The sequence below is a fragment of the Balaenoptera physalus genome (genome assembly GCF_965194825.1).
Source record: "Balaenoptera physalus genome assembly, chromosome: 2".
In the NCBI taxonomy this organism is placed as follows: Eukaryota; Metazoa; Chordata; class Mammalia; order Artiodactyla; family Balaenopteridae; genus Balaenoptera; species Balaenoptera physalus.
In genome coordinates this window covers 100,979,962-101,006,662 of record NC_138883.1, presented here as the reverse complement: position 1 = coordinate 101,006,662, position 26,701 = coordinate 100,979,962, and the positions used below count along the sequence as shown (strand labels likewise).

The 26,701-nt window shown below is 38.4% G+C and overlaps 2 protein-coding genes and 1 long non-coding RNA gene across 5 annotated transcripts in view; 2 read left to right on the top strand and 1 right to left on the bottom strand.

Moving 5' to 3' along the window:
- LOC309654371 overlaps positions 1 to 26,701 on the bottom strand; it is a 350,754-nt gene that overhangs the window by 78,025 nt on the left and 246,028 nt on the right. The window lies entirely within an intron of this gene.
- On the top strand, positions 740 to 26,701 carry PYGO1 (pygopus family PHD finger 1). Of its 2 annotated transcripts, none has more exons than XM_082447489.1 (3): positions 740 to 1,446; positions 17,987 to 18,072; positions 19,124 to 26,701. In XM_082447489.1, the coding sequence occupies exons 1-3, from the start codon at positions 1,398 to 1,400 to the stop codon at positions 20,246 to 20,248; spliced, it is 1,260 nt and encodes a 419-aa protein (XP_082303615.1). In that variant the 5' UTR covers positions 740 to 1,397; the 3' UTR covers positions 20,249 to 26,701. The 2 variants fall into 2 exon arrangements, with proteins under 2 accessions (XP_082303615.1, XP_082303616.1); XM_082447490.1 differs by lacking the exon at positions 740 to 1,446 and adding an exon at positions 1,730 to 1,817.
- DNAAF4 (dynein axonemal assembly factor 4) overlaps positions 1,747 to 26,701 on the top strand; it is a 118,128-nt gene continuing 93,173 nt past the window's right edge. Inside the window, exon 1 of one of the 2 annotated variants that reach the window (XM_082446904.1) lies at positions 1,747 to 1,817. The gene's annotated coding sequence lies outside the window, so the exon portion shown is untranslated. The remainder of the gene's footprint in view (positions 1,818 to 26,701) is intronic. The other variant, XM_082446905.1, reaches the window with a different exon arrangement.

Below are 26,701 nucleotides of genomic sequence, written 5' to 3'. Positions count from 1 at the left end.
ACAAACAGGGAGAATAGTTTCGTGAAAGTAAGCCAAAGAATGTCAGAGCTAGAAGAGACCTCAGGGATGTAGCACCACTGCCTTTTCAAGATCTGAAATCTGAGACTCAGAGAGGTTACCTAAGTTGCCTCAGGTCACACAGCCTAAACGATGGATGTGGAATCAGTAACCAAATACAATCTACAATCACATGGGGGCGGGGAGATCCTTCTCCTAAAATTTAACGTCTACATCAGGTCCCGGCGCCTCATCGCTTCCACCCATCCCCCTTTCTTGTATTAATTACGCATCGCTCTTTTTTGAAGAATCGGGTCGTTAAAACTTGCAGTTGGGGCATTCCACAAACAGGTGTCCAGATCACTGACACATAGTCGGGGAATCTGGGTCTCCACCTGCCCGCCGAGAACTCTCCAGCTCCCGCGTACAAAGTTTGCTCGGCTCGTACACTCCTCTTTCAGATCCCTGGCCGCGAGGCCAAGATGCCTGCTGAGGCCTCCGAAGAAGTTCGGAGATGCAGTTTCCTCGCAGAAGCCGGGCCGGGGCGCGTCGGCCGCCGAGCTGAGCGTCCTCTGGCTCGGTGGCGGCGAGGGAGCGCCGGGCGCCTGTCGGCGCGGGGCTGGGCGGGGCGGTCCCTCAGCGCGCGCTGCCCGCCCCGGCTCCCGGGGCCGCGGGCCCGCTAGCCCCGCGGCGAGCGAGAGGCGCGCGCGGGCCGTGGGGGCTGGGCCGAGGCGGAGCGCGAGGCGGGGGCGGCGGCAGGAGGCGCCGCGCGACGAGGCAGCGGCCCCCGCCCCCCGAAGTCCGTCCCCGCGCGGGGCTGGGGAGCTCGGGGCGGGGAAGCCGCGGGGCCGCGCCACGTCCCTCGCCCGCCCCAGAGCGGGTTTTGCAGGCGGCTCTAAGCTGGGGGCTTTTGTGTCTGCGACTCGGGAGCGGCGAGAGCGCAGACCTCATCCTCAGAGGGCGCTGTGAGTGCGCCGCCAGGGCCGGGCCGCCCGCCTCCCGCCTCCCGCCTCCCGCCTCCCCTGTCAGCGGCTCCTGAGGCGGCGGCGGCGGCGGCGAAGAAGGAGTGGGAGGAGGTGGCGGCGGCGGCGGCGCACTAGTCCTCCGCACACGCCGGCCCCGGGCGGGGGGCCGCCCCCAGGCCGCTCTCCCGCCCGCTCTCCCGCCGCCGCCGCTGAGCCCGGCCGGCCCCAGCACGCTGCCCGGCCGCCCCGAGGCCTCGTCCTCCTCCCAAACTTTGCAAAGTCGGCCCGCGTCCCCACCGCCCTCGGCCGCGCCTCGCCTCGGAGGCTCGCCTCGCAGCCGCAGCGGCCCCGCGAGGAGGAGGAGGAGCCGCCGCCGCAGCATCAAAGAGACCGAATTCCCGCGGCCTGGGGGGGAGTCATGCTTTGCGGTCTGTAATGTCAGCAGAACAGGAGAAGGATCCCATTTCGCTGAAGAGAGTTCGAGGTAACCGAGAAGGGCGCCGGGTTGAGGGGAGCGGGGTGAGCGGGGCGCGCGGGGGCCGCGTGCCCGCCCGCCGGGAGGCCACGGGGCTCTGTCCGGGCCTAACTCCGCGCAGCCTGCGTCCCGCCTGCGCCCCGGGGACCGGGCTGCGGTCGGAGGCGCGCGGCCCCCGCGTCCCCTGCGCCGAGCCCTGGCCGCCCCGACTTTGTGTTAGGAGGCAGTTGAAGCGGCACTCAGCATCCCTTCATACCCCGCTCTTCGCCCACCTTACCTCGTTGGCCAGACACAGCACAATAGGCAGCCCGGAGGGTGAGAAAGAAACACCCCCTGGCAGAGGCCACGAACGATGCCCTCCACCCCCGCCTCAAAAAAAAGTAAGTTGGACCGCACTAGAGTTGACGCTCTTGCAGAAGGTGTGCCGGGCCTCCGTGTCTCTCCCAGCCCCCCTTCCCATTCTCCAAAAGGCAACAAACATACAGCTTTATTTTCCTTAGGCTTAAGAGGAGGAACTATATTCATTCAAAAGGCTTTTCTCTATTGGCTTATGGATAAGAATCATAATCGCCCCAAATCAGTTTTATACACGGTTGGCTTGCTTCTTCCTTGCACACTAGTTAGGCATTTTCCTGCTGCCTTACTATCTAAGAAATATCAGAGGGAACGATGTGCCAGACAAAAGATAACGCATGTAAGTTCACAGACACCAAGTGCCGTCTGGAAATTTGGGGAGTATCCTCCCGCTCTTATTTCCAGCTTTCAATAGGGTTCAGGCCGAAAGTCCCAAAGTTGAAGTAATACTGTTTGTTCATTAAGCAAATATTTATTGAACATCTACTGTGTGCCCGGCACTGTTTTTGGCACTGGGATACTGCGGTGAACAAAGCAAAAAGACCATCTGCACCCAGGAGGAATGCACACTCTTGGAGGGTAAACAAATGATGAGCACATAAAAGGTATAGAATGTCAAATGGTAGGTGGTATGGAGAAAATCAAAGCAGGGAGAGTGGTTAGAAAATATGTATGGGGGTGGAGAGGTAGCGATTATGTATAAGAGGGCTCACCTGGAAGATGGTGTTTGAGCAAAGACCCAAAGGAAGTGACAGAGCAGAGCCATATGGATATGTGTGGGAATAACAGTGTTGGCAAAAGGAACAGCAAGTGCAAAGGCCCTGGGTCTGGAATTTGCCTAGTATGTTCAAGCAACTGCAAAGAAGCTATTGTGAGTGAGCAAAGGGAGAGTAGTGTGAGCTGAGCTGAAGTATGGGGTGAATGTGTATTGGCCTTGTGAGCCATTTAAAAGATTTGGGCTTTTACTCTGAGGTAGGGACTGGATGGGTTTGTGCAGAAGAGTGAGTGATCTGCCTTATGTTTTGTTTTGTTTTTTTAAAATTATTTATTTATTTATTTATGGTTGGGTCTTCGTTTCTGTGCGAGGGCTTTCTCTAGTTGCGGCAAGTGGGGGCCACTCTTCATCGCGGTGCGCGGGCCTCTCACTATCGCGACCTCTCTTATTGCGGAGCACAGGCTCCAGACGCGCAGGCTCAGTAGTTGTGGCTCACGGGCCCAGTTGCTCCGCGGTATGTGGGATCTTCCCAGACCAGGGCTCGAACTCGTGTCCCCTTCATTGGCAGGCAGATTCTCAACCACTGCGCCACCAGGGAAGCTCCTTGCCTTATGTTTTTAGCTGGCTGTTCTGCAGAGAATAGACTGTAGAGAACAAGGGCTAAAGCAGGGAGGCTAGTTAGGAAGTTATTGAAATAATCCTTTCATCCAAACAGGATAAAGTGCTTTATCAATCAGTAAGTAGTAAGGTAAATTTCCAATTGACTTAAGTGATGTAGAGATCAAGGAACACAGTCATTCATCTATGTTTTTGTTCCCTGTGACTAGAGAGTAAACCTATAGAACTGGCTTGTGACACAGTGACAATGTGATATCCAAATAACATCACTTGAGTATTTAGTTAGAGATTGATTTTCTTAGCCATTTAAGCAAAAACATAATTTAGAGCAGAATATTGTTTTTACAGGCTTAATAGCACAATCTTTCATTTGGTGAAGGTTTTCTATTTCAACTTTCTTTTCTCTTTGTGGTTATGAATTGCCAAAGCCTTTAAGGAATAGACCTTTCTAAGATAGTTATTTCTTTGATATGTTTGCCATGTTATTTTGCCTACTATTATAAATTACTTTGGGGTTGAAGGAAAAGAAAGCTTTATTAAGTTTATACCTTTGAACTCAATTATCAGTCTTAATCAAATGTAATTTTAAATAAAATTGATGGGTATTTTATTGTGTGTCAAGACTACAGATCTATCTTTGTTTTATTACAACTGCTGGTTTTAAGTTTGATGCCCTAGTTGTTGGAAGTTGACTTAGGTGTCAGCTCAAGAATATTCTGAGAGTCAAGTACCAGAATAAAAGACACAGCACTTTTTAAAATAAAAAACCAATATGAAGAGGGGTTTTTATGATGTCATTTTGTACTAATTAGAACATTAATTTTTAAAACATTTTAAAATTATTTTATAATCCGTAAAAGGTACCAGATTATCTACATGAGCTCTTCCGAAGCACAATTCTGCTGAACTTCACTGCCCTGGAGCTTCTAGTTATAATTTATATCATCAGACTGCATGTAGAATGTGGTGTTTGCAGAGCATAATCTCTTGAACAGTGCTTCTCAACTGTTTCTTATCCAATGATATATATATAATCAGACTTTTTAATGGTTATGTATTTATTTCATGTGTATTATCAAAAATATAAGTTATCAAACCTTTTGCTTAGGATAAGACTAAGATATAGATAAATAGATATATCTGCATATATCTGTCTATATAGGAAAGACCTATATATTTTTTTAAATTTAAAGGAATTACTAGAAAATAATATTATAGACATAACTCAGATATGGCAAAATTATGACAATGTGAATGACTAAGGACTTTGTAGACCAAAAGCATCGTAATCCCTTAGGATGCTTATTCAAAATGTAGCTTCCTGGACCCACAGAATCAGAATTTCTGAGAGATTTCTCTGCATCTTTAACAAGCTCCCCCGGTGTTCCTTATGTACACTAAAGTTTGAGAACTGCTGCTGGTAGACCTAGATAGTGAAGGTAAGTGGACCAGAGGAAGCTGATTGGTGGTTTTCCAAACTTGTCCTGATAGTTTATTTATTTATTTTAATTTTATTTTTTTAAATATTTATTTATTTGGTTGCGCCGGGTCTTAGTTGCGGCAGGCAGGCTCCTAAGATTCCGCTCGCCAGCTCCTCAGCTGTGGCATGCGAACTCTTAGTTGCGGCATGCATGTGGGATCTAGTTCCCTGACCAGGGATTGAACCCGGCCCCCTGCATTGGGAGCCTGGAGTCTTACCACTGTGCCACCAGGGAAGTCCCTGTCCTGATATTTTAATATTAGATTCAGAATTGCTATTTAGTGCCAAAGTATCTTACTCCTATTTCCTACCAGTTGTTACCACCCCCCAAACCCTCAGCCCTGGATTGTAAGACAGATCCATGAGGATAGGTGCAATATCTTGATTATCTTTCTGTTTCTTTCCTAATTGCCTTGCTCACAGTAAGTACCAAATGAACGAATGAGTGAATACAAGAAGGAACTGATTCGTATCTTTATGCTGCTTTTGGATTGTCCATAGCCCCTCCCACCACGTTTACTTGCCCTTTTTCCTTATTTTAACCAACACTCCCATTATCCAGTATTTTTAGAACTCTTAGATGTTGATCTGATGACGCTATTCATTCGTTTATTCAACAAATATTTGTTGGGCAGTTATAGTGCCAGACAGTGGGAATACATTGATTAAGAAGACATAATACCTGTCTTCAAGAACTTTTAGTGTAGTCTGGGATACTGACAAATAAGTAATCAGTTACAAACAGCATGATAAATGCTGTGATAATCTACAGGAAATAAAGGAACATATAACCTATCTTTAAGGGAGTCAAGGAAGGCCTCCTGGAGGAGAGTTCTAAGAAGCGGTGGATGTTCCTTTGTTTTAAATGATGTAGAAAGAGCAGCAAGGAGGACGAGGGATGAGAAAAAGGTCTAGGAAGTTAGTGGTGATTTTGAGAAGGCACTTTTGGGAGAAAACTACATTTCAAAGTGGTGAAGATATGATTTAAAAGAAGCTTGGTGATAGAAGGAAAGACATAGCCAATAACTTGGAAAGAGAGTCAAGAGGAAGTTTGTATGGGTTCTCTTTATTATTTTTTCTCCCTTGAAAAATGACAGACATATTAGTAGACAAACAAAAGAACCTGATTTAGAAGGAGAGGGGAGAAACTGAAAAAGCAACAGAAAGAGGATAATTCATTAATAAAGCATTCAATACATGTTTTTTAATATCTACCATGTGCTAGGCATTCGCTGTTGTGGAAGCTGGGCATTAGACAGACAAGACTCCTATTCTCGTAAATCAGGTTTCTGCATATGAGAGAAGGAATAGCAACAAGGATGCAAATGAAGAGTTAGTCTTGGGGAAAAAAAGAGAAAATGAAGGAAGAAAAACAAATTTAGAGATGAAGAAGGAAGTTGAAGCATTCATTTCAGATGAAATGCTTGTTTTTTTTTACATAAATGCCACATTTATTGTTTCAAATGCAGTTATGTCTGATTTATTACTGATTTTGCCTGAAGAAGTTAAGAGAGCAGACTTAATGACTCATATCAAGACTATGGTGAACACTGTATAGTATCAAGATAACTCCATCTAGACTATGAACAAATGATAGTTCTTTAGTAAAAGTAGAAATTTCACTAGTCATGAGGCAAAAGTGATTAAGTAGCTATCTGCTTTTAAAAGACTGTGCACCCTCAGATGAAACGCTTTTAACCAGAGTTAGAAATGACATTGGAGAGGTAAGCATGTATTTTAGAATGGCATAGTAACACAAAAATGTCACAGAAGTGCTAAAAGTAGACTGTACTAAAAAATATAGACCATCTTGATCAGAGAAGTGTGTGGAAGATTTGGATTAAGATTGAAGAGAAAGCATAATTTACAGTCACAGAATTGACGGAAAGAGCTGACGAGAGAAAGTCTGAAGGAGAGAATTGGGGGTTTTTGTTGTTTTGTTTTGTTTTTTAATTGGCATATGTAAGGGCTAGGCAGAGTGTCAGGGAAGCGAGTTTGGTTTTCAACACATTGAATGACTATCCCCCTGGGATGTTGCAGTGTATGCAACAGATATACGTGGTTTGGACTGAGGCGGGTGGTCTGAGCCAGAAATAGAGATCTGGAAGTTATCAGTAAACATGTGAATACTAATTGATGCCTTGGGAGTAGATGAGCTCACACAAGCGAGTGAGGCGTGAGAAGAGAAAAACATTGAGAAACACAACTTTAGGAACACTAACGTTTAGGAGATAAAAGGGGAAAGAGAGGGGCTTCCCTGGTGGCTCAGTGGTTGAGAATCCGCCTGCCAATGCAGGGGACACGGGTTTGAGCCCTGGTCTGGGAGGATCCCACATGCCGCGGAGCAGCTGGGCCCGTGAGCCACAACTACTGAGCCTGAGCTCTAGAGCCTGTGCTCCGCAACAAGAGAGGCCGCGATAGTGAGAGGCCCGCGCACCGCGATGAAGAGTGGCCCCCGCTTGCCGCAACTAGAGAAAGCCCTCGCACAGAAACGAAGATCCAACACAGCCATAAATAAAAATAAAATAAAATAAAATAAAAATAAATTTAAAAAAAAAGGGGGGGGGGTGGAGAGGACCCTGAAAAACAGAATGCAAAGCAGTAGCCAGAGAGGTAGAGGAGAAAACTGTAAGAGAATGGTGTCAGATATATAACAGGAAGAGTAAATTTATGAGGGGGAGATAAATGGATTTTGTTGTTAACAAGTAGAATGAAAGGTGTCTATCTCTGAGACCTCCAGCATGCTCTTTCTCCCATATTCCCTAACTTGATGAAGATCATTCATCTAGTGACCCAAACCCATGCCCCACTGCAACTCAACACTGTCCCAGAGTCCTAGATTATCTGTCTCCTTAGTATGTTTTGAACCCATCATCTCCTCAATCTTTCCACAACCACTTCTTTAGTTCAGATTTTGCTTATCTCTTTGATTATTATAATAACCCTATCACTGGTTTCAGTGGCCTCCCGTTTTGTCTTTCTTAACCCATTTTCCACATTGTTACTTACTGCTGGTGGTAAGTAACTACCATCTATTGAGTACTTACCAAGCAGTTTGCTAAGTAATTTAAATGGATCATCTTGCTTAATCCTCTTAATAACCCTGTAAGCTAGCTGATATCATCATTCTAGGTTTACAATTGAGGAATTGATATTCAGAGAGGTTAAGTAATATGTGGTTAAGTAACATATTCAAGTTTACCCAGCTAGTAAGTGGTGAAGCTAGAACTTAAATTCTACGGCCCCAAATCTTAGCCAGTATGTTCCATTGCTATAGTGCTCCCCAAACACAATTTAGTCATGTTACTCTTTTTTGTAAAATTCTTCATTGGTTCCCCATTGCATTTAGGATAAAAATCCAACCTTCTTATATTAACCCAATCCAACCTTCTTATATTTTTATTTGGCCCAGGCCTACCACTTAGTCCTCCATCCTTCATATTCCATGAAATGCTTACCCTTGTCTCCCATGCTCCAGTTCTGAAATAGTCACATTTCCTCTCTAGATGTTGTCATGATCTCTCATGTCTTTCAGTTTTTCTTTGCACATTCTGTTCCTTCTGCTAGGCATGCCCTCTTTTTTCCCGACTTTGGTAAGATACTCATCCTCAAAGCTTCAGCTCCACTGAGACCGCCCATTATTAGAGGTATTGATATTATTGTGTAGAGTCAGCTTCACACTTGGATGCCATCCACCCACCCTTCTATGCTTTACCTTTGTGAGCAGCCTTAAACCTCATGTACCTCAGTAATGCAAAGATCATTAGTTTGGGGAGAACAACTGGCACAAGAACCACAAATATATGAAACTTTAAATCACTGATGTTGAGGGCTTTCTGAATTTAATATTTATTACATGCCCAGATTGATCTAGGTTTGGGGCATCACATAGCAGACACTTTCTGCCTTGCATTCTAAAAGGAAATAATGTCTTTTTCATGTCAATCATATAAGGCCATTTTGCCAAATGCTTAATGGAATTCATACAATACTATATTCACATATTAATTCACAATATTTCCATTCCATGGTAGAGACCAGTATTACAGAAGTGTGTGTTTCAGGTGAAGATAAAGCTGTTAGCTAAGATGTTCACATCCATAGTAAATGGTAGAGTAAACTGACATTATATCCCAGACTTCTGTGCTGTTGTGAAAAACTGATACTTGAGTGTCCACTGATTGTGCTGACACTGCTGGCTATTAGATATTTTGATAGGATGTTAAATACTATAGAAGCTGAAATGAAGTGCACTAGTGGTATAGTTTAGTCTAAAGGAAAGCAAAATGAGAACTAATAATTGAGTACCCATTGTGTGCCAGGCAATGTGTTAGGCACTGTCTTAGTCCGTTTGGGCTGCTGTAACAATACCATAGACTGGGTTGCTTGTAAACAACAAACATTTTATTTCTTACAGTTCTGGAGGCTAGAAAGTCCAAGATCAAGGTGCCAGCAGATTCGGTGTCTGATGAAGACCCACTTCGTGGTTCATAGACAACAATCTTTCTCACTCTGTCCTAACATGCGGAAGGGGCTAGGGAACTCTCCCAGGTCTGTTATATAAGGGCACTAAATCTCCCAGATCTGTTTTATAAGGGCAGAGCCCGCATGACCTAATCACCTATCAAAGGCCCCATCTCCTAATACCATCGTAATGAGGATTAGGATTTCAACATACGAATTTTGGGGGAAAACAAACCTGGTTTGAGTCATTTAATCAGCCTAGAATACATCCTTATACCACATACACATATTAAAATAAACACTTATTTGGAATAATGAGGAAGCAAGTCTCTTTAAAGGAAAATGTTGATTATAAAATATTTTAAAATAATGTAGTCACATTACTTATGAGAGAAGTCACTGTCACAAACCAAACCATTATTATGAATAAAGTGAGTTTAATAAAGGAAAATTTAAAATATATTAAAGGCACTCTGCTATCCAGTGTACAGAATAATGCCTTCACTCCCTTTTAAGGACATGGGGCCAAAATAGATTGAGTCTTTAATAGGAAGAATAAAGAAGTTGTAACTAGACCTAAAAAAAAAAAATGCATAAAAGGCCTAAAGTAAATAATCCACTCTTTACAAAATAAAAAGTACTTACAAATAAAAGAATGATTTTATACTTACAAACGGATTTCATATCAAAAAATCATTGATTTATAGCATCTTTAGATGGGGAAAAAATTGTATCATTTAGTAGGTTGGACTCTCCTCTAAGACCACAAGTAGAGAAACAACTTAAGCTTCCAGCTCTAAATAAAGGTTAAAGGGTGAAAGGAGAGGTAAAACTATTTTTGTGCTTAATTGAGATTGATTGGCATAATGAAAAGTGATAATATATAGAGAAAATTCCTTAACTTAAGATGAGAGAGGTTTCTTTTTCTATTGTTGATATCACCCTTTCCCACTTCACTTCCGCCTTGTGCATTTGGAGGGCTCTGGGAAGGTAGGAGTGAAGAGATGAGTTGAAGAAATTCAATTATTAACAGAAGGATCAGAGTACCCACTGTTACAACAAGATTTGGAAGTTCCCCTTTTCTTGGTTCTGTGCCCCACAACTCTCAACTTCTGGCTGAATGTTCATGGTTTACCTTGCAGAGTTAGCCACAGCAGATATGTAGAGCAGATAGAGAGACGCTTTGGTACCAAAAGTTATGAAGGTAACCTAAATAACTGGCTTTATGACCACTACTTTCCCCTCCCCTTGCACTTCGTTTTTAAAGAGTAATAATTACAGAAATTCTTGGTAGCTTATATTCTGATTAGCCCCGATGACCATGAATCTGATCTAACATTACTTATTAACATCATGGAGATGACAGAACCACCAGTATTACATATACCAATGGGAGGGACCTAGGTAAGGCCAAGAGTCAGAGCCATTGGAAATGTTACATAGTTAACTTTTTAGATGAACTGTAAGTGGGGCAACTGAGACCAGTGGGAACTTGAAGATTGTTTTATGGAGGGAAATATTAGACCCTTTTTTTTTTTAATTTTTATTTATTTATTTATTTTTATTTTTGGCTGTGTTGGGTCTTCGTTTCTGTGCGTGGGCTTTCTCTAGTTGTGGCAAGCGGGGGCCACTCTTCATCGTGGTGTGCGGGCCTCTCACTATCGTGGCCTCTTTTGTTACGGAGCACAGGCTCCAGACGCGCAGGCTCAGCAGTTGTGGCTCACGGGCCTAGTTGCTCCGCGGCATATGGGATCTTCCCAGACCAGGGCTCGAACCCGTGTCCCCTGCATTAGCAGGCAGACTCTCAACCACTGCGCCACCAGGGGAGCCCCGAGATATTAGACTCTTAAATAAAAAACTAATACTATAAAACTCAATTTTCAAAAAAGAATTTTAGGTGGTTTTGCTTACAGATTACTTGAAAATAATGAATTTATTTAAATGATTACAAATGTCAGAGTTTTGCCTTATAGTAAATACAGAAATTATCATTAGAGTTTTAGAAAATGAACAGAGATGGTAGATACTAATCATTAAGAGTACATTTTGTCCATCTTTAAATTACAGCATTTTAATAGTAAAATTACAATTATTCAGTAGTCTTAATAATGCTGTGAATGGTAATTTATGTATTCTGGATTAGAGACTAATTTGTTAATAACTTTTTATTTTTTAAGAATTACCTTTTTCTATTGATACTTTTGTTATAATGAAATACCCATAACAAATGTTAGGAAAGACAGGACTCTGATGTTTGGACCTTTTGTTTATTTATATAGCCACTTTATTATTTGACCTCAAGCCCATTACTAATTCTTTTCCACAGAATTTCTAGGTATTCAGATTCAAGAACAACACATTTCTCTGTTCAGTATGTTAGTATATACTGTTATGGAAAACTGCATACAAATTGTTAATATGAACTCATTAGTTCAGTGTATATAGGCTACTGAAAGTTATACATTGGTTAAGTAGTTTAGCCATTCCTGAACCATATGATTTTGAATGAATGACCTTGAGGAGTGCACTGGATCTCTCTCTTAGTTCTTTACTTACCATCTGTTCAAATGGGATTACCATGTCAAATTAAAATTAAAAGATAGGAGTCCCTTTATCATTTTTTATTAAAAAAATTTTTTTAATTGTCACAACTATATTTTAATTTAATGAATGTTTATATTTTTCACTGTTTACGGTTTTTTTTTAAAAATTGAAGTTTAGTTTATTTACAATATTATATTAGTTTCAGGTGTGCAACATAGTGATTCAGTGTTTTTTATTGATTATATTAAGATAGGAGTTCCTTTAGTTTGAACCAGAAGTTTCCATTTTTGCCTTTTGTGGGCCACTGAGGAAGACAGTATATGTATAAGATCTTAGGGAGGCAAACTACTATATTAGAAGCAGATAAACCTAGTTTTATCCAAGCAACAAAACAAAAATAAATAATTCGAACTTCATCAAAATTAAAAACTATGGGTTTTACATCTGATGATTCTAGTATCCTTAATATATACATAAAGAATTCTTAAAACTTAACAGAAAAGACAAACACTCTAAAAAATAGGCAGAGAACTTGAATAGGCATTTCTTCATAGAAGATAAAGAAATGGTCAATAAATACACGTAAAGATGCTCAACATCATTAGTAATTTTGGAAATGCAAATTAAAAGCACAAGGAGATACCACTTCATACTCACTAGAGTCACTATATTAAAAAAAACAAACTATAAATCTTGGGGAGAATGTGAAGAAATTAGAACTGTCAGACTTTAGAGGTGGGAACATAAAATGGTGCAGCCACTGTGGAAAACCGTTGAGCAGTTCCTCAAAATGTTAAACATAGAGATACCATGTGACCCAGCAATTCCACTCCTAGGTGTATACCCAAGAGAATTGAAAACATACATTCATTTAAAAACGTGTGCATAAATGCATTATTCATAGTCCCTCCAAAATAGAAACAACCCAAATGTTCACCAGCTAACGACTGGATAAACATAATGTGGAATATCGTTCAGCCATAAAAAAGAATGAAATACTAATACATAAAATTACGTGGTTGAATGTCAAAAATGTTGTGCTAAGTGAAAGAAGCCAAACTCAAAGCCACATATTATATGGCTAACAGGTATGGGGTTTCTTTTTGGGGTGATGATAATGTTCTGGAATTAAATAGTGGTGATGTTTACACAGCCTGGTGAATATGCTCAAAACCCACTGAACTGTACACCTAAAAGCAAAAGAAAACAAATACTAGTTTTAGATTTCAGAGCTGCTTTTTTACCAGGGGTATGATCTGTACCTTTACAATTCCATTTCTTTTTCTTTCTTTTTTTAAAATGGGGATGATTTTCCTCATAGGTTTGTTATGAAGAGTAAGTGAAAGAACATAGATATAGATATAAACTTCTAAGATAGTAGAACAAAGCTACCGTACAGATTCTCTTCTAAATTTCAAGTGAAATGAACCAAAACAGTTTTAAAAAACAGCAAAAATGTCAGCGATAGCAGCAAACAAGGGAAGTGGCATAGCCCGGTAACATAAATCTGCAACAGGGTGAAATCTGGATCACTGTTTTAGGCTTCTAAAACAATCCCTGCCCCTTGGAAGCTGCTGGTGATTTACAAAATTTTGAGAATTACTAATAACCCCAAGTCTGGAGAAAAGCAAATTAAATGAGTAGTCTTGTCTTCTCACTCCTTTGAGTAAGAAAAAAAAAATGAGTGAAACAGGAGAAGTTTTTGTTGTTGTTTTTAAAGGACTCTCTGGCAGAAAAGAAGCCTTCAGGGATACAAATTGAATCAGAGGACTCAAGGGAATCCTCCCATGTGAATGGGTTACTGCACCCCCTGACTAGGTAGATGTGCATTTAACACAATCTTAGAATTAAGAGCCTGGATGTTTCAAGGAAACACAACAGGTTAATCTTACTAACATAGGCAAGCATTATAAAGAGAATATTAGCATATCCAGTCACATAAATATAACATTCATATAAAAATTAGTAAGTTGTGTTTACTAACATAGGAATGTCAGGCTGGGTTCAACATTAAAATAATGTAAAGGGGACTTCCCTGGTGGCACAGCAGTTAGGAATCCACCTGCCAATGCAAGGGATACAGGTTCGAGCCCTAGTCCAGGAAGATCCCACACACTGCGGAGCAACTAGGCCCAAGTGCCACAGTTACTGAAGCCCGTGTGCTCTAGGGCCCACGGGCCACAACTACTGAGCCCATGTGCCACAACTACTGAAGCCCATGCGCCTAGAGCCGGTGCTCCACGAGAGAAGCCACCACAATGAGAAGCCCACGCACCACAACAGAGTAGCCCCCGCTCGCCGCAACTAGAGAAGACCCAACGCAACCAAAAATAAATAAATAAATAAATAAATAAATAAATTTATAAAAATAATGTAAAGGAAAAACATCATATGATTATCTCAATAGATGCAAACCATCTAAGCCAGGCAAACAATCTTAGATAAGAATAAAAGGGAGTCAAAGTTACGCACATTAAATCAGAGCTTAAAAGGTCTGGGCAAAGTTACAAGATAAAAATAAAAACACGATAATTATGTAAACATACTATAGCAAACTAGTGAACTGACACACAAAGAATAAAAAGAGAAAGAGCATGCAGAAGATGAAGAACCCATAACCTACAGGACAGAAGGAAATAACTCACATGTACTTCAAGTTGTAGAACTTAAATAAAATAAGAGCTCAAAGACAAGATAATATTAAAACACAGAAGAAGGGTAAATTGCAGACCTAAGGAAATAAATTGACTGAAACAACATATATAGAGAACAAATATATTACAAATTAGAAACAGAATAAAGATAGTTAACAATTAAGTTACATAAAAACTTCAGATAATCAAATTAAGTGCAGATGAAAAAGACTAGTCAGGTGAGCTAATAGGTATGGAGCTAAAAAATCTCCCCAGCATAATGATAATTAGTACCCCTGAAATAGAGCACTCAACAAATAGAGCGGAAAAAAGTATTCAAAGGTATGAGAAAAGAAAATTTACCTGAAATGAAGAATCTAGAGATAGAAAATACCCTGCTAAATTTAGGGAGAAAAAAAGTAGAATAAGATGTGATACTATACTATCCTCAACTTTCAAAGCAGGAAGTCACTTGACAACATCTAAAGACTGAAAAAAGAAATACCATAATTTCTCCAACTTAATGTTTTTCTTGATGTCTTTTCTTAGCCTTAGAGAATTATTTTCAAAAATTTGTCTTTTGGTGAAGAAACATTTAGCATATTCTTCAGTTTAATTTATTTCTTTTTCATTTATTAAATTCTAATAAAGTTAAAATTTAATGCTTTTTTTTTTTAAATTAATTTTTTTTATTTTTGGCTGCGTTGGGTCTTCGTTTCTGTGCGAGGGCTTTCTCTAGTTGTGGCAAGCGGGGGCCACTCTTCATTGCGGTGCGCGGGCCTCTCACTATTGCGGCCTCTCTTGTTGCGGACCACAGGCTCCAGACGCGCAGGCTCAGTAGTTGTGGCTCACGGGCCTAGTTGCTCCGCGGCATGTGGGATCTTCCCAGACCAGGGCTCGAACCCATGTCCCCTGCATTAGCAGGCAGATTCTCAACCACTGCGCCACCAGGGAAGCCCAATGCTTTTATTTAAAAAATAATAGCCCATTTTTGTAAAGGTATTACTATCACAAATTTATACACAGGAGGAAAAGTAGGTAGGTAGATAGTAAGCTAAATCTCTGGAATGATGTTAACGTAGGAGTAATACTATTTTCAGCCTGGGAGGTGTTTGAAATATGTATCAGTCAGGGTCTAGTCAGGAGACAGAAACCAGACTAGTTATTTTTAATGGAAAGAATTTGATATAAAGTATAGTTAACAGATATTAAACTGGCAAAATAGAATACTAAAGTTTTTACAGAGGTAACAACTGTGGGAAGCAGCTACCATTCTTAAGGCTGAAGGACATAGGAAAGAGGTTGGAATTATTAAAATATATAAACTCACAAGAGGGTCCCTGTGGAGTTTAAACTCAGGTTTCTGAGAAGGGGGTGCTGCTTAGGCTGGTATGAATGCCTATGGGGTTAGAGGATGGGCCCTGTGGGCCTGGGACTCAGACACCTGGTGCTGATGTCCCTGAGGAGGGCACCACCAGGCTATCTGGGATAATATGTGAGCTAAATAAAAACAGTGTTATTTTGTTCTAGATGGCTAGCCAGAACAGGGAGTACCTTTCCACTTATTAGAAGTCTTCCTCTTTGTCCCTCAATAGGGCTTTTAAAAAGTTTGTATTCATACTGATCTTGTGCATTTCTTAAATTTATTGCCAGCTATTTTAGTTTACTTTTGTTCCTGTTAATGGAAGCTTATCTTCTACTTTATCTTTTAACTGGTTATAGTTTGTAATATGAAAGCTTTTGATGTTTAGATATTAATTTAACGTCCAGAATCCTTACTAAAATTTTGTTATTGTTGTCATAGTTTTTTACCTCCACAATATTTAAACTTCTTCTAAGTAGCTCTTACAGACATCTGCTTTGCATTTTTGTTATGTGTGGAACTATCGCCAGCACACTGATTTCTCTTTATTGCCAAGTACTATTTCTTTTCCTGAACTATTATTATAAAGATATCATTACTGGTCTCCCTGCTTCTACCACATTCCCATCACCAATTTATTCCCAGTACAATTGCTAATGTAATCTTTTATAAACATAAATCGTGTTACTTGCCTGCCCAAAATCCTTAAATGAGCATCCACTGTTCTTAAAATAAAATCCAAATTCCTTACCATAAACTATAAGGCTCTATGTCTCAGTTGGCTTGTGCTGCCATGACAAAATGCCATAGACTGGGTGGCTTAAACAACAGAAATTTATTTTCTCACAGTCTGGCGCTAGGAAGTCCAAGATCAAGGTGCCAGCCAGTTTGTCAGTTCCTGGTGAGGGCTGTCTTCCTGGCTTGTAGATAGATGCCCATCTCCTTGCTTTGTCCTCATATGGCCTTTCCCACTGTTTGCATGTGGGAGGAGGGAGGCTGGAAGGGAGGAAGGGGGTGTGGAGAGAGAGAGAGAGGTCACTTTCTCTTCTTATAAGGCCACTAATCCCATTACCCTCATGACCTAATGTAACCCTAATTACCTCCAAAAGCCCCCACCTCCAAATACTATCATATTAGGGGGCAGAGCTTCAACATATGAATTGTGCGGGGACACGAGCATTCAGTTCATAACACTTTAAAATGATCTGGTCCCTGCCTGTCTCTTCAGCCTCTTCTAAAGGTGCTCTCCAGAGTTCCGTAACACATTGGCCTCTTTTAAATGTCTCAGACATGACACATTCAAGCTCCTTTCTATTTATTCTCTCTGCCTAGAGGCTTTTCGTTCTGCTCTTCATATGAGAGATTTCTTATCATGTTTTAGGTCTCAGTTTAAATATCTCTTTCTCGGAATCCACATGTATGAGCAAGTCTCCTATAATTCTCTGTCAACTCATTGGATTTATTTATTAATCTATTACAAATATGTATTATAGTTTACTACAAATGTGTATCTACATATGTGTGTACATAATTTTATTCTGTCTGCTTTTGTATATGTTCAGAATTCTCTGTAATAAAAAGTGTGTTTTTTTAATGGAAGAAAAATCCCATGTTTTTTTAAACTTCTTAGATTCACAGTCAAGCTTTTGCTTTTGCTTGATCATATTGAGAAAATCATACTCACATACATTGTTGTATTTTGACAATACTTTTCAGAATTAAGAGGCATATACCTAGGATGCCATAATTCCATTCCTAGGAATGACTTTTACATGAGTGTAAAGACATTGATACGTGGATTTTCATTGCAGAACAGCAAAGGTTTGAAAACAATCAAAATATCCATCAATAGGGAGGGGGACTAGTTTAATGAATTATGGTATAATCATACTGTGAACTACTCAGTTATTAGAGAATGGAGCAGTTCTATATGTAATGACATGGAATGATTTCCAAGTAAGAAAGCAAGGTACAGACCATCGTTCCATACTAAGCATGCCATTGTTTGTGTACTCCCCAGAGCTATACTGGAATTTATCTAGATGATCTTTGGAAAGATAGACCAGAAACTAGCAACAGTGTTTGCTTCAGGGATAGGAAACCAGATGACTGAAGGTTTGAGGATGGGATGGAGAATTACTTTTTTCACTGAAAGAATGATAAAAAAATGCTATGGGGTAGAGGTGAATGACTGCTTCTGGCTGAGATTATGGGGAAGACTTTTTTGAAGAACAAAGATAATAAGAGCTTAGTATTGCTTTTATCTAATAAAAGTAGAAAACATTAACAGGTAGCTATAATAGATATTGCTATGAGAGATACAGATTTCACTTACGAGTAGAAATATTATCTGGATTGACTGATTGATTTATTTTTAGGTGGTGATAGCGGACTGGATGGGTTAGGAGGACCAGGTGTACAACTAGGAAGCCCAGATAAGAAAAAGCGCAAGACAAATACCCAGGTAAATGGGCATTTTCTTTAATAACAGTTTTTCTTCACTGATATGATCAGGCTATGAGGTAAATTTAACTTTCGTCATGGGTTTTGTTTCCTCTCCTAATTCAGAACCTAGTAGTGAATTCTGCAGTGATTTGTTTTTTTTGGGTTTTTTTTTGCTTTGCAACTAGTGGCTATTATCGGACTGTAAGCCTAGAGTGAATATTGCAAGAAGGAAGTGTAGGCAGATAAATTAAAATGCTTATTCTTAAAGCTGATTTAAAAGGAATAGATGCCTGCAGTTTTATGAAAAGATTTAAAAATATATGGATACCAGTTTAACTTGGAGTAATGTTCAACTATTATAATAAATCAGTAGTATGTACATATCATGAAGCAATCATGGTGGAAGCATCTTTTGTCTGAAACCTTTGGTTGTAATAAGCAGTTATAAATACAGACTTTCTTGGTTTTATCCTCTATAAATTTTAAGTACTGTTTTTATTATAAAGACTGCAAGTAAGTGTGAAATGTGTACAGATTACCTTTTTCCATTTTGGCCACACTGTTAAACTTGCAGTTGTGACTAAAACTGGCAGTTTATTTTTCCAGTCTGAGGCCTAGGCCTTAGTGCTTTGGGAATACTTTAATAGCTAACTCTCTGAAGTTAAGCTAGGGAAAAAAATTTAGATCCTGTTTACTGTTATTTAATTTTATGACTATTTGGAGGTATAAAGGTATTTTTAGTTAAAATTTTAAGTGAAAGATTCTAGAGTTACAGGCAAGCATATTCAATGAAAATTATGGTAATGAAGCTTCTTTTGAAGGCTGAATACTTCTAGCATTTGTAACAATTGATTTGAGCTCAAAAAAGTACACCTTATTTCCTTTCCTCAATGAAAGAAACCTACACAGTTTTATCATTAAATATAAATATGAACATTATTTGGAATTGAAAGGTCAGGTGAAGAATTAAATTTTTGTAACACTTCAAAAGAAATTTAAAACTAGGTTCATAAATGTTAACATTTATGACTTCTTTGATCAAACACAAGTATTTCACATTCTCATTTCAGGGGCCTTCTTTTCCTCCATTGTCTGAGTATGCTCCACCACCAAATCCAAACTCTGACCATCTAGTGGCTGCTAATCCATTTGATGACAACTATAATACTATTTCCTATAAACCACTACCTTCGTCAAATCCATATCTTGGCCCTGGTTATCCTGGCTTTGGAGGCTACAGCACATTCAGAATGCCACCTCACGTTCCTCCAAGAATGTCTTCCCCATACTGTGGTCCTTACTCACTCAGGAATCAGCCACACCCATTTCCTCAGAATCCTCTGGGCATGGGTTTTAATCGACCTCATGCTTTTAATTTTGGGCCACATGATAATTCGAGTTTTGGAAACCCATCTTATAATAATGCACTAAGTCAGAATGTTAACATGCCTAATCAACATTTTAGACAAAATCCTGCTGAAAACTTCAATCAGATTCCTCCACAGAATGCTAGCCAAATATCTAACCCTGACTTGGCATCTAACTTTGTCCCTGGAAATAATTCAAATTTTAGTTCTCCATTAGAATCTAACCATTCTTTTATTCCTCCCCCAAACACTTTTGGGCAAGCAAAAGCACCACCCCCAAAACAAGACTTTAGTCAAGGAGCAACCAAAAACACTAATCAGAATTCCTCTGCTCATCCACCTCACTTAAATATGGATGACACAGTGAATCAGAGTAATATTGAATTAAAAAATGTGAATCGAAACAATGTCGTAAATCAAGAGAATAGCCGTTCGAGTAGCACTGAGGCTACAAACAACAGCCATGCAAACGGGACACAGAATAAGCCACGACAACCTAGAGGTGCCGCAGATACATGCACCACTGAGAAAAGCAATAAATCCTCTCTCCACCCAAGCCGTCATGGGCATTCTTCTTCTGACCCAGTGTATCCTTGTGGAATTTGTACAAATGAAGTGAATGATGATCAGGATGCCATCTTATGTGAAGCCTCTTGTCAGAAATGGTTTCATCGGATCTGCACTGGAATGACTGAAACAGCTTATGGCCTCCTAACAGCAGAAGCATCAGCAGTATGGGGCTGTGATACCTGTATGGCTGACAAAGATGTCCAGTTAATGCGCACTAGAGAAACTTTTGGTCCCCCTGCAGTGGGCAGTGATGCTTAATCACAGGCATTAACTACAGTGGTTTTTTCCCCCTGTGTAGTACAGAGGTTCAGTGACACAGGATTTTAATGTTTTCATTATTTTTTTAAATTGCACACACAAAAAAATTATTTACCTTTTAGTTTTTATTAATACACCACTTTGTTGCTAGTGCAAACTTTGTATTGTTTTTGTTTGCTATCTTAAATAAGAATAATGTATATGGGGGTGCATTAGAAAGTAATATACAAATAAATTTTAGTTTGTAATCATGAACATAAAAGCCTCTTGAAGCTTCAAGATAATATATAGCAAATGTAGGCAAGTTTTGACTTTTAAAAGTTAGAATCATTGAAAAATGTATCAGTTGACCCTTGAACAACACAGGTTTGAACTGCATGGGCCCACTGATTTTCAATAAACACATGCTATAGTACTACATGATCCACGGTTGATTAAATCCCAGGATGTGGAACCACAGTTTTGGGGGGCCGACTGTAAAGTTGTATTCAGATTTTGGACTGTTAGGGGGTCGGCACCCCTAGCCCCCGTGTTGTTCAAGGGTCATGTGTATTCCAGTGCTGAACTTTGGCAATATCAAATTAAATATTTAGTTCAAAAAATATTTGAGGATCCATTTAACATGTTTTCAGAAAGAATATATGTAGCTGAAACATGGAAGAAAGCATACATTTTAATGAGTGTTTTAAAAAATAATAGAGTATGACACCAGATTCGTCCCATATTAGGGTCCTTGAAATTAGTGACCGTCATATTATCAACTCAGTCTTTCCAGGATGTCTGTTTGTACAGATATGAGACAGATGTTAGCATATAGTAGATGTTCAATAAGTATTTGTTGATTAACTTGTGGATTGTACCACATGAAATTGCTAACATTAGATCAGTTGAAAATTGACTACAATTAGTAGAGTTGTCATAAAGGATGTTTTTAGTTGTGCTATTTAGAAATATAACAGTATTCTCTTCACTCTTCAATTTGATTATTGAGTTGTTTTGTTATTGTTTTCCAGAGAAATAAATAATACAGTATCCTCAGAAGAATTGTGAATACTTTTCTTAATATCATTTCAAACCAGGGACATATTGCAAATGAGATAGGTAGAAACATCAATTTGGCCTTAGAGGGCTCTGCTGGCAAAAGAGTGGTGGTTTGAAAAATCTTGTTCTGGGGATCTGAAAATTAAAAATGAGCCTCAGCGGAGTTCAAAATCCATTTTAAACAAAGATCAATTAAGAGCCAAGATGAGAGCTTACTCACAGTTCGAGGCCCTTCAGCAGACAGGAGTTTCGGCTGTGACTGGGGAAAATATAAAAATGGACCTGAGAGTATTCTCTTGAGAGATAACAAGAATGGAGACAGTTGGAGGTGCACTCATTAAGATTTGAAACAACAGAAGCCTGTTTTTGGAGCGGATCATAAACTGTGACCCAAAAAAAGGATTCTATATGACAATTGATAATAATTTATACAATGGTTGGATGTTGGTAAATCTCCCAAACTTAAACCATCGTTGTGACCAAAAAAGTTCTGAAGACTATGTGGTGACCTGCAAAAGGGATAATTTAAACCTTGGCGAAATGACAGCAGCAGCAATATTGCCAAGAAATTTAAATTATGCATGAAAATTTTGATTATAGTCCTTCGGTTAATAAACATGAACCCACACTTTTACATGACAGCACTGGTGTCACATGTCACAAGCCACTAAAGCAAAGTTAATTGAATTATTCAATTCTGTTGTTTACAGTGTAGTCACCAGAACTTTATCCAGTGAACTGGTGTAGTTTTCATCCTTTGGAGATTTTTCTAAGAAACTTCATATTCTCCAATTGAACAACAGTAATTGGAGGGTTTGAACAGTTTATACAGCCTAGCAAATGACGAATTTTATAAAAATGAAATATTTAATGTCCTATTAGAAGAAAACTATTAATGCTTGTGATGCGTATTTTGATTGAATAAAACTTATTTTTTTAAGTAGCGTTTTAATTTTGACCTACAGAAACAGCAATTTCATATGGTACAAGGCAATATAAGGTTTTCTCCATTTACCTGTGACTAGTTAGAGATGAGTACAAGATATTTTAAATATAGTTGTAATATAAATGTCTTTATAGTTTTAGGAAATGAAATGATATAAACTCTAATACTAGGTACTCCTTTGTGTGAAAACTTTACCAGTTGGAGCAGGTTAAAATGCAGTAGTTTGGGCTGAATCTTGACATTTGGTATGTTCAGTAGCATCTCGAAGATCACATTTTGCTTACATTGTAGTTTTTGTTAAAGATACATAATTTTCTAAATGTTTAAGGACCTAATTATGTTGTTTTTGAAATCCTAGTGAGTGCAGATTTTTAAGATATGATGCACTGTATGCTATATGCCTAGTTCTAGCATCAGATCATGGTTTTTTTTTTTTTTAATGACTGAATACAGTTAGGTAGGTACTGAGTAGAACCTTCCAATGTCTTCAGGAGTTAACACTTTACACGGTAGTACTCAAGTTGTGCTCATTGCTAAAACTGATTATGCAGTTTCTAAAGCCCTCTATTGCTTACACTGATTACTTGTTTTGTGAAAATGAAATAACCTCTCCCAAGTTAGTCTAAAAATACTTGATTTATAATGTGATTCTTTTATTTTCCATTTCCAAGTAGTTGTTTTTAAAAACTTAACAAACAAGTGAATTTTTATTCTTATATTTAGGTCTTAAGAGCACCTTACTTAAATACGAATCTCTTAAATTTACAGAAGAAAAACCCGTGGTTGATTCTAACAGTGAATCGCAGGCAAACTACAATCATAGCTGATGAATGTTTTCATGTATTTGAATTAATTTTCTTACTAGTTCCACATTTGTCTCTACATTACACTGTCAGAAGTTATCTAGAGGCTTTTTGGTAGGGAAAGTGATGAACTGTAAGAATGGCCAGATACTATTTTGCCTAACGTGACTCAAAGAAGGCTATGGTACAAATCGATATGGCTTTCTTAAGACAAGTGACGAGCTGCCCTAAACATTTAAAAAGTATTCAATGAGGGAAACAAATGCACAGAGGTGGCATAATCTTCCAGTAGCGTCGCACCTTTTTTGGTGTAATCCTTTTCCATCACTGAAAGGCCTCATCTCACATGCACGCATATACACAAAGACACACATACATGCAATTGAGCAGGAAAACTTGGGGTTTCTCCTACATTCTCAAGTTTTGCCAAAGTTCAACCTGGCTGTCAGCAGCTAGGCTCTCTCACCAAGGCTAGGTTACTAGAAAGTTTTGAAGTGTCAGTTCCTTTCTCAGAACTTGCTTTGTTCATTTCACTAGAGAATTCCCGATCCACTTGCTTCTAGATGCTACTGGACTCCCTAATGTAGGAACAGCTTAGCTTGCTAGAGAAAAATAAATTATTCTTCAGATAGAGTGCTTGGAATTAGATTTGTGATCCATGTTTTCCTTTCGTGTGAAATACTGTAGCATACTGCTATTATGATTCTTGTTATCCAGACTAGAAGATTATGTACATAAAACTGAAGATTTTCTTGTACTAGTGCTTATTCTTCATAGATGAACACAATATAAAGAAAACCAATTTGTGTGTGTGTGTGTGTGTGTGTGTGTTTAGACTCCCAACTCTGCCTAGTGGTAGGAAAAAAACTTCAATAATAAGTTACCCTGAAATCTGCTGACTTTAATCATCCAGATAAAATATCAGGAGTTTTCTTCTAATATTCTTTTACATTTGTTTGTCTTGAACAAACTGAGTGCTAGTACTTATTGTCCAACATACTATAGTAATTGTATGTAATAGTAAAATATATATATAAGCAATGATTTTTAAAGGGAGCTCGAGAGTTTTTGGATTTCTTTTTTGCAGTGTATAAAGGTTTCATATGCATGAACATTTGTGCTATTTAAGATTTTTTTAATTAAAAAAAAAGTTTAATTAAAAGCATCCAGATTCCCAAAGTTCATTTGTAAATAGTGGTTTAGAACTCTGTATAAGATGATTAGATCCTTAGGGAAGCTCATAAAGGCTTATTTACACCATCATGTAGTTAACAACAGTATTGTATCATACTGAGTGCTCAGTCCTCTTTAGGGAATCAATCAATGTAGGAAGGAGAAAGTAGCAGAGGTCTTTCCTTTTTCCTGATTTGGTTCAGGAAGGTTGAGTTGTTTGGTGTGTTTCCCAGTTGCCCTCTTCCCGTCCTAAACTCTCAAGTGGAATGCTGTATAAACCAACTTGCCTTTTGCCTTCCTGGATGCTCTGTACTTCAAAATTTCGTATCTTTCCTCTAATCAGAATTCTCATTTCTTTGTTGGCTGTGGTTGGCTAGATTTTAAGGGGACAGTCTTTTGCAGCAAGATTTTAACAAAGATAATGAAGTGAGATTAAATATCTCTTTTTTTAAAGACTTTATTCAGAATGAATCTTTAATATCTTTGATTTCAGACAATATGACCACATTTAGGCACCGTGGAAAGCAGTATTTTTATCAAATTGACTGATAGGTTCTTGAGAGTACTTCCCAATCTCCTTTAGATTGTGGAGACTTTTCACAATTTCTTTTCCTCTACTTCTGAACTCAGAGATTTTCTTCTCATTTCCAAATTTTAGCAACTTCCCCCTTTTCTCTATTCCATTTATCCGATAAAGCAGTATAGAAGTTATATCTGTAATTTTCCAACTCTTGGTACAGTGATGGGAGCTTAGAGGCATCCCTGGAGTAAAGGGACTGGGGATGGGATTAGTATCTCCCAAGACAAGTGGTCTAGGGCAAATAAAGGGAAGAAAGTTTTCATTGAAGACTTTTAATGAAACCCAATGGATAAGCTTCGTCTTTGTCATATTTTGTTGAAACACATTACTTGTAATTATATTAAAACTTATTCTAAATACCTGTACTTTTCTTGTTCTGTAGGTGATGTAGATGATGTTGCTTGTTAGTTAAAATATCTTTTATAAAAGAAAGTCCTGCTTCTTATCATGATGTATGTGACTTAAATGACTGTTTCATATTAAAACTATTTCTTCCTTATGTACTGCTTACATATACCTCTTTTTGGGATATTAGTTCAGTACTTTTATACAAATCTGAGTGTGTTCCACATTGGTGACATGTATTTTTGCAGTAAATTTTTGTTTTGTTCTTAGAGCATGTTTAAAGTAACACATGCACTAGTGCTGTGATCTGTGGCAAAATTACTGTAATTCAAATTGGAAAATAAAATGTTTCCAGACTTTGTCCAACATTTATTCCTATGGCAAAGGAAATTACTATGTAATACTAATTATTTCATATGCTGGTATGTTTAAGCTACTCTATGAAGTATGTGAGACATCAATATTTATGGATTAGTAGATGGCCTGATGTCTTTGAAATGGGAGAGAGGGGTAAAATTTGGTGTTGGCAATTCATAGCACTCATAATACAATAAATACTTCTTAAAAATTTGATCTTCCTCTTACAGTTATAATTTACTAAGGAATTATCTTAATTGATAGTGCATATTCGATTTTTTTAGCCCATACCATTAAAATTATATATTAGACTTTGAACTTATTCTGATGTCTTCCAACCAAAAAAGATATCATTCACTCCACCATAACCAAAATAAGTAGTCATATTAATCTTCATTTATTAATAAACTATTAAAATACCATAAAACTCCTCTAATTACAATTTATAACCACTGATACAAGACTTGAATGTTTACTTTGTATTATCTGATGAAAAGATTTGTTAATAAAAGTCATAATCAAAATTTTAAAGAAAAATGTTTAATCTTGGGAAAATTTTAAGCTTTTTAGAGGCATTTATTTCAGAATACTAGTTTAAAAGCATTCTTTTGTCATTAAACCTTAAGTACCCAAAAGAAGCGTAATAGATACTTGGAAATTTGTATATTTGAAATTACATGCTTAACAGAAAAAAAAAAAAGAATGTGAGTGCTTAAACTGCATATCTTTTAAAATATTCAAATTTTTAGACATCAATTTAACCTGAATTAACAAGGTTTTACTCTATCAGTGATGTATATTACAAGATTAATGTCTACCAATGTTATGCTAATGATCTTTCTATACAGCATCATTTTTGGCATGGTTGTTGTGGTATATTTTGTACATTTGATTGTTGGCTGTTGATAGAATTGACATAGCAATAAATCTGATTCAGTTCTTAAATTTTAAAAAATGCCAGATACGATACTGTGTCATAATCCCATTATACTTTATTTGAATGCCCAATGTTTTCATGGGTTTCTTTTTTTGTATTAAAAATTTAGTTTTACATGTTAGGGATATTTTTTCTGGTATTTTCATATACAATCTTTTAGAACTGGGTCTGTTTCTATTTGAATCATAGAAATTGAAAGAAGTATTCGTATTAAATGATTCATGAATTGCTTTGTGGAAAAATCTGAATAAAGTATGAAATGACTAGGTTA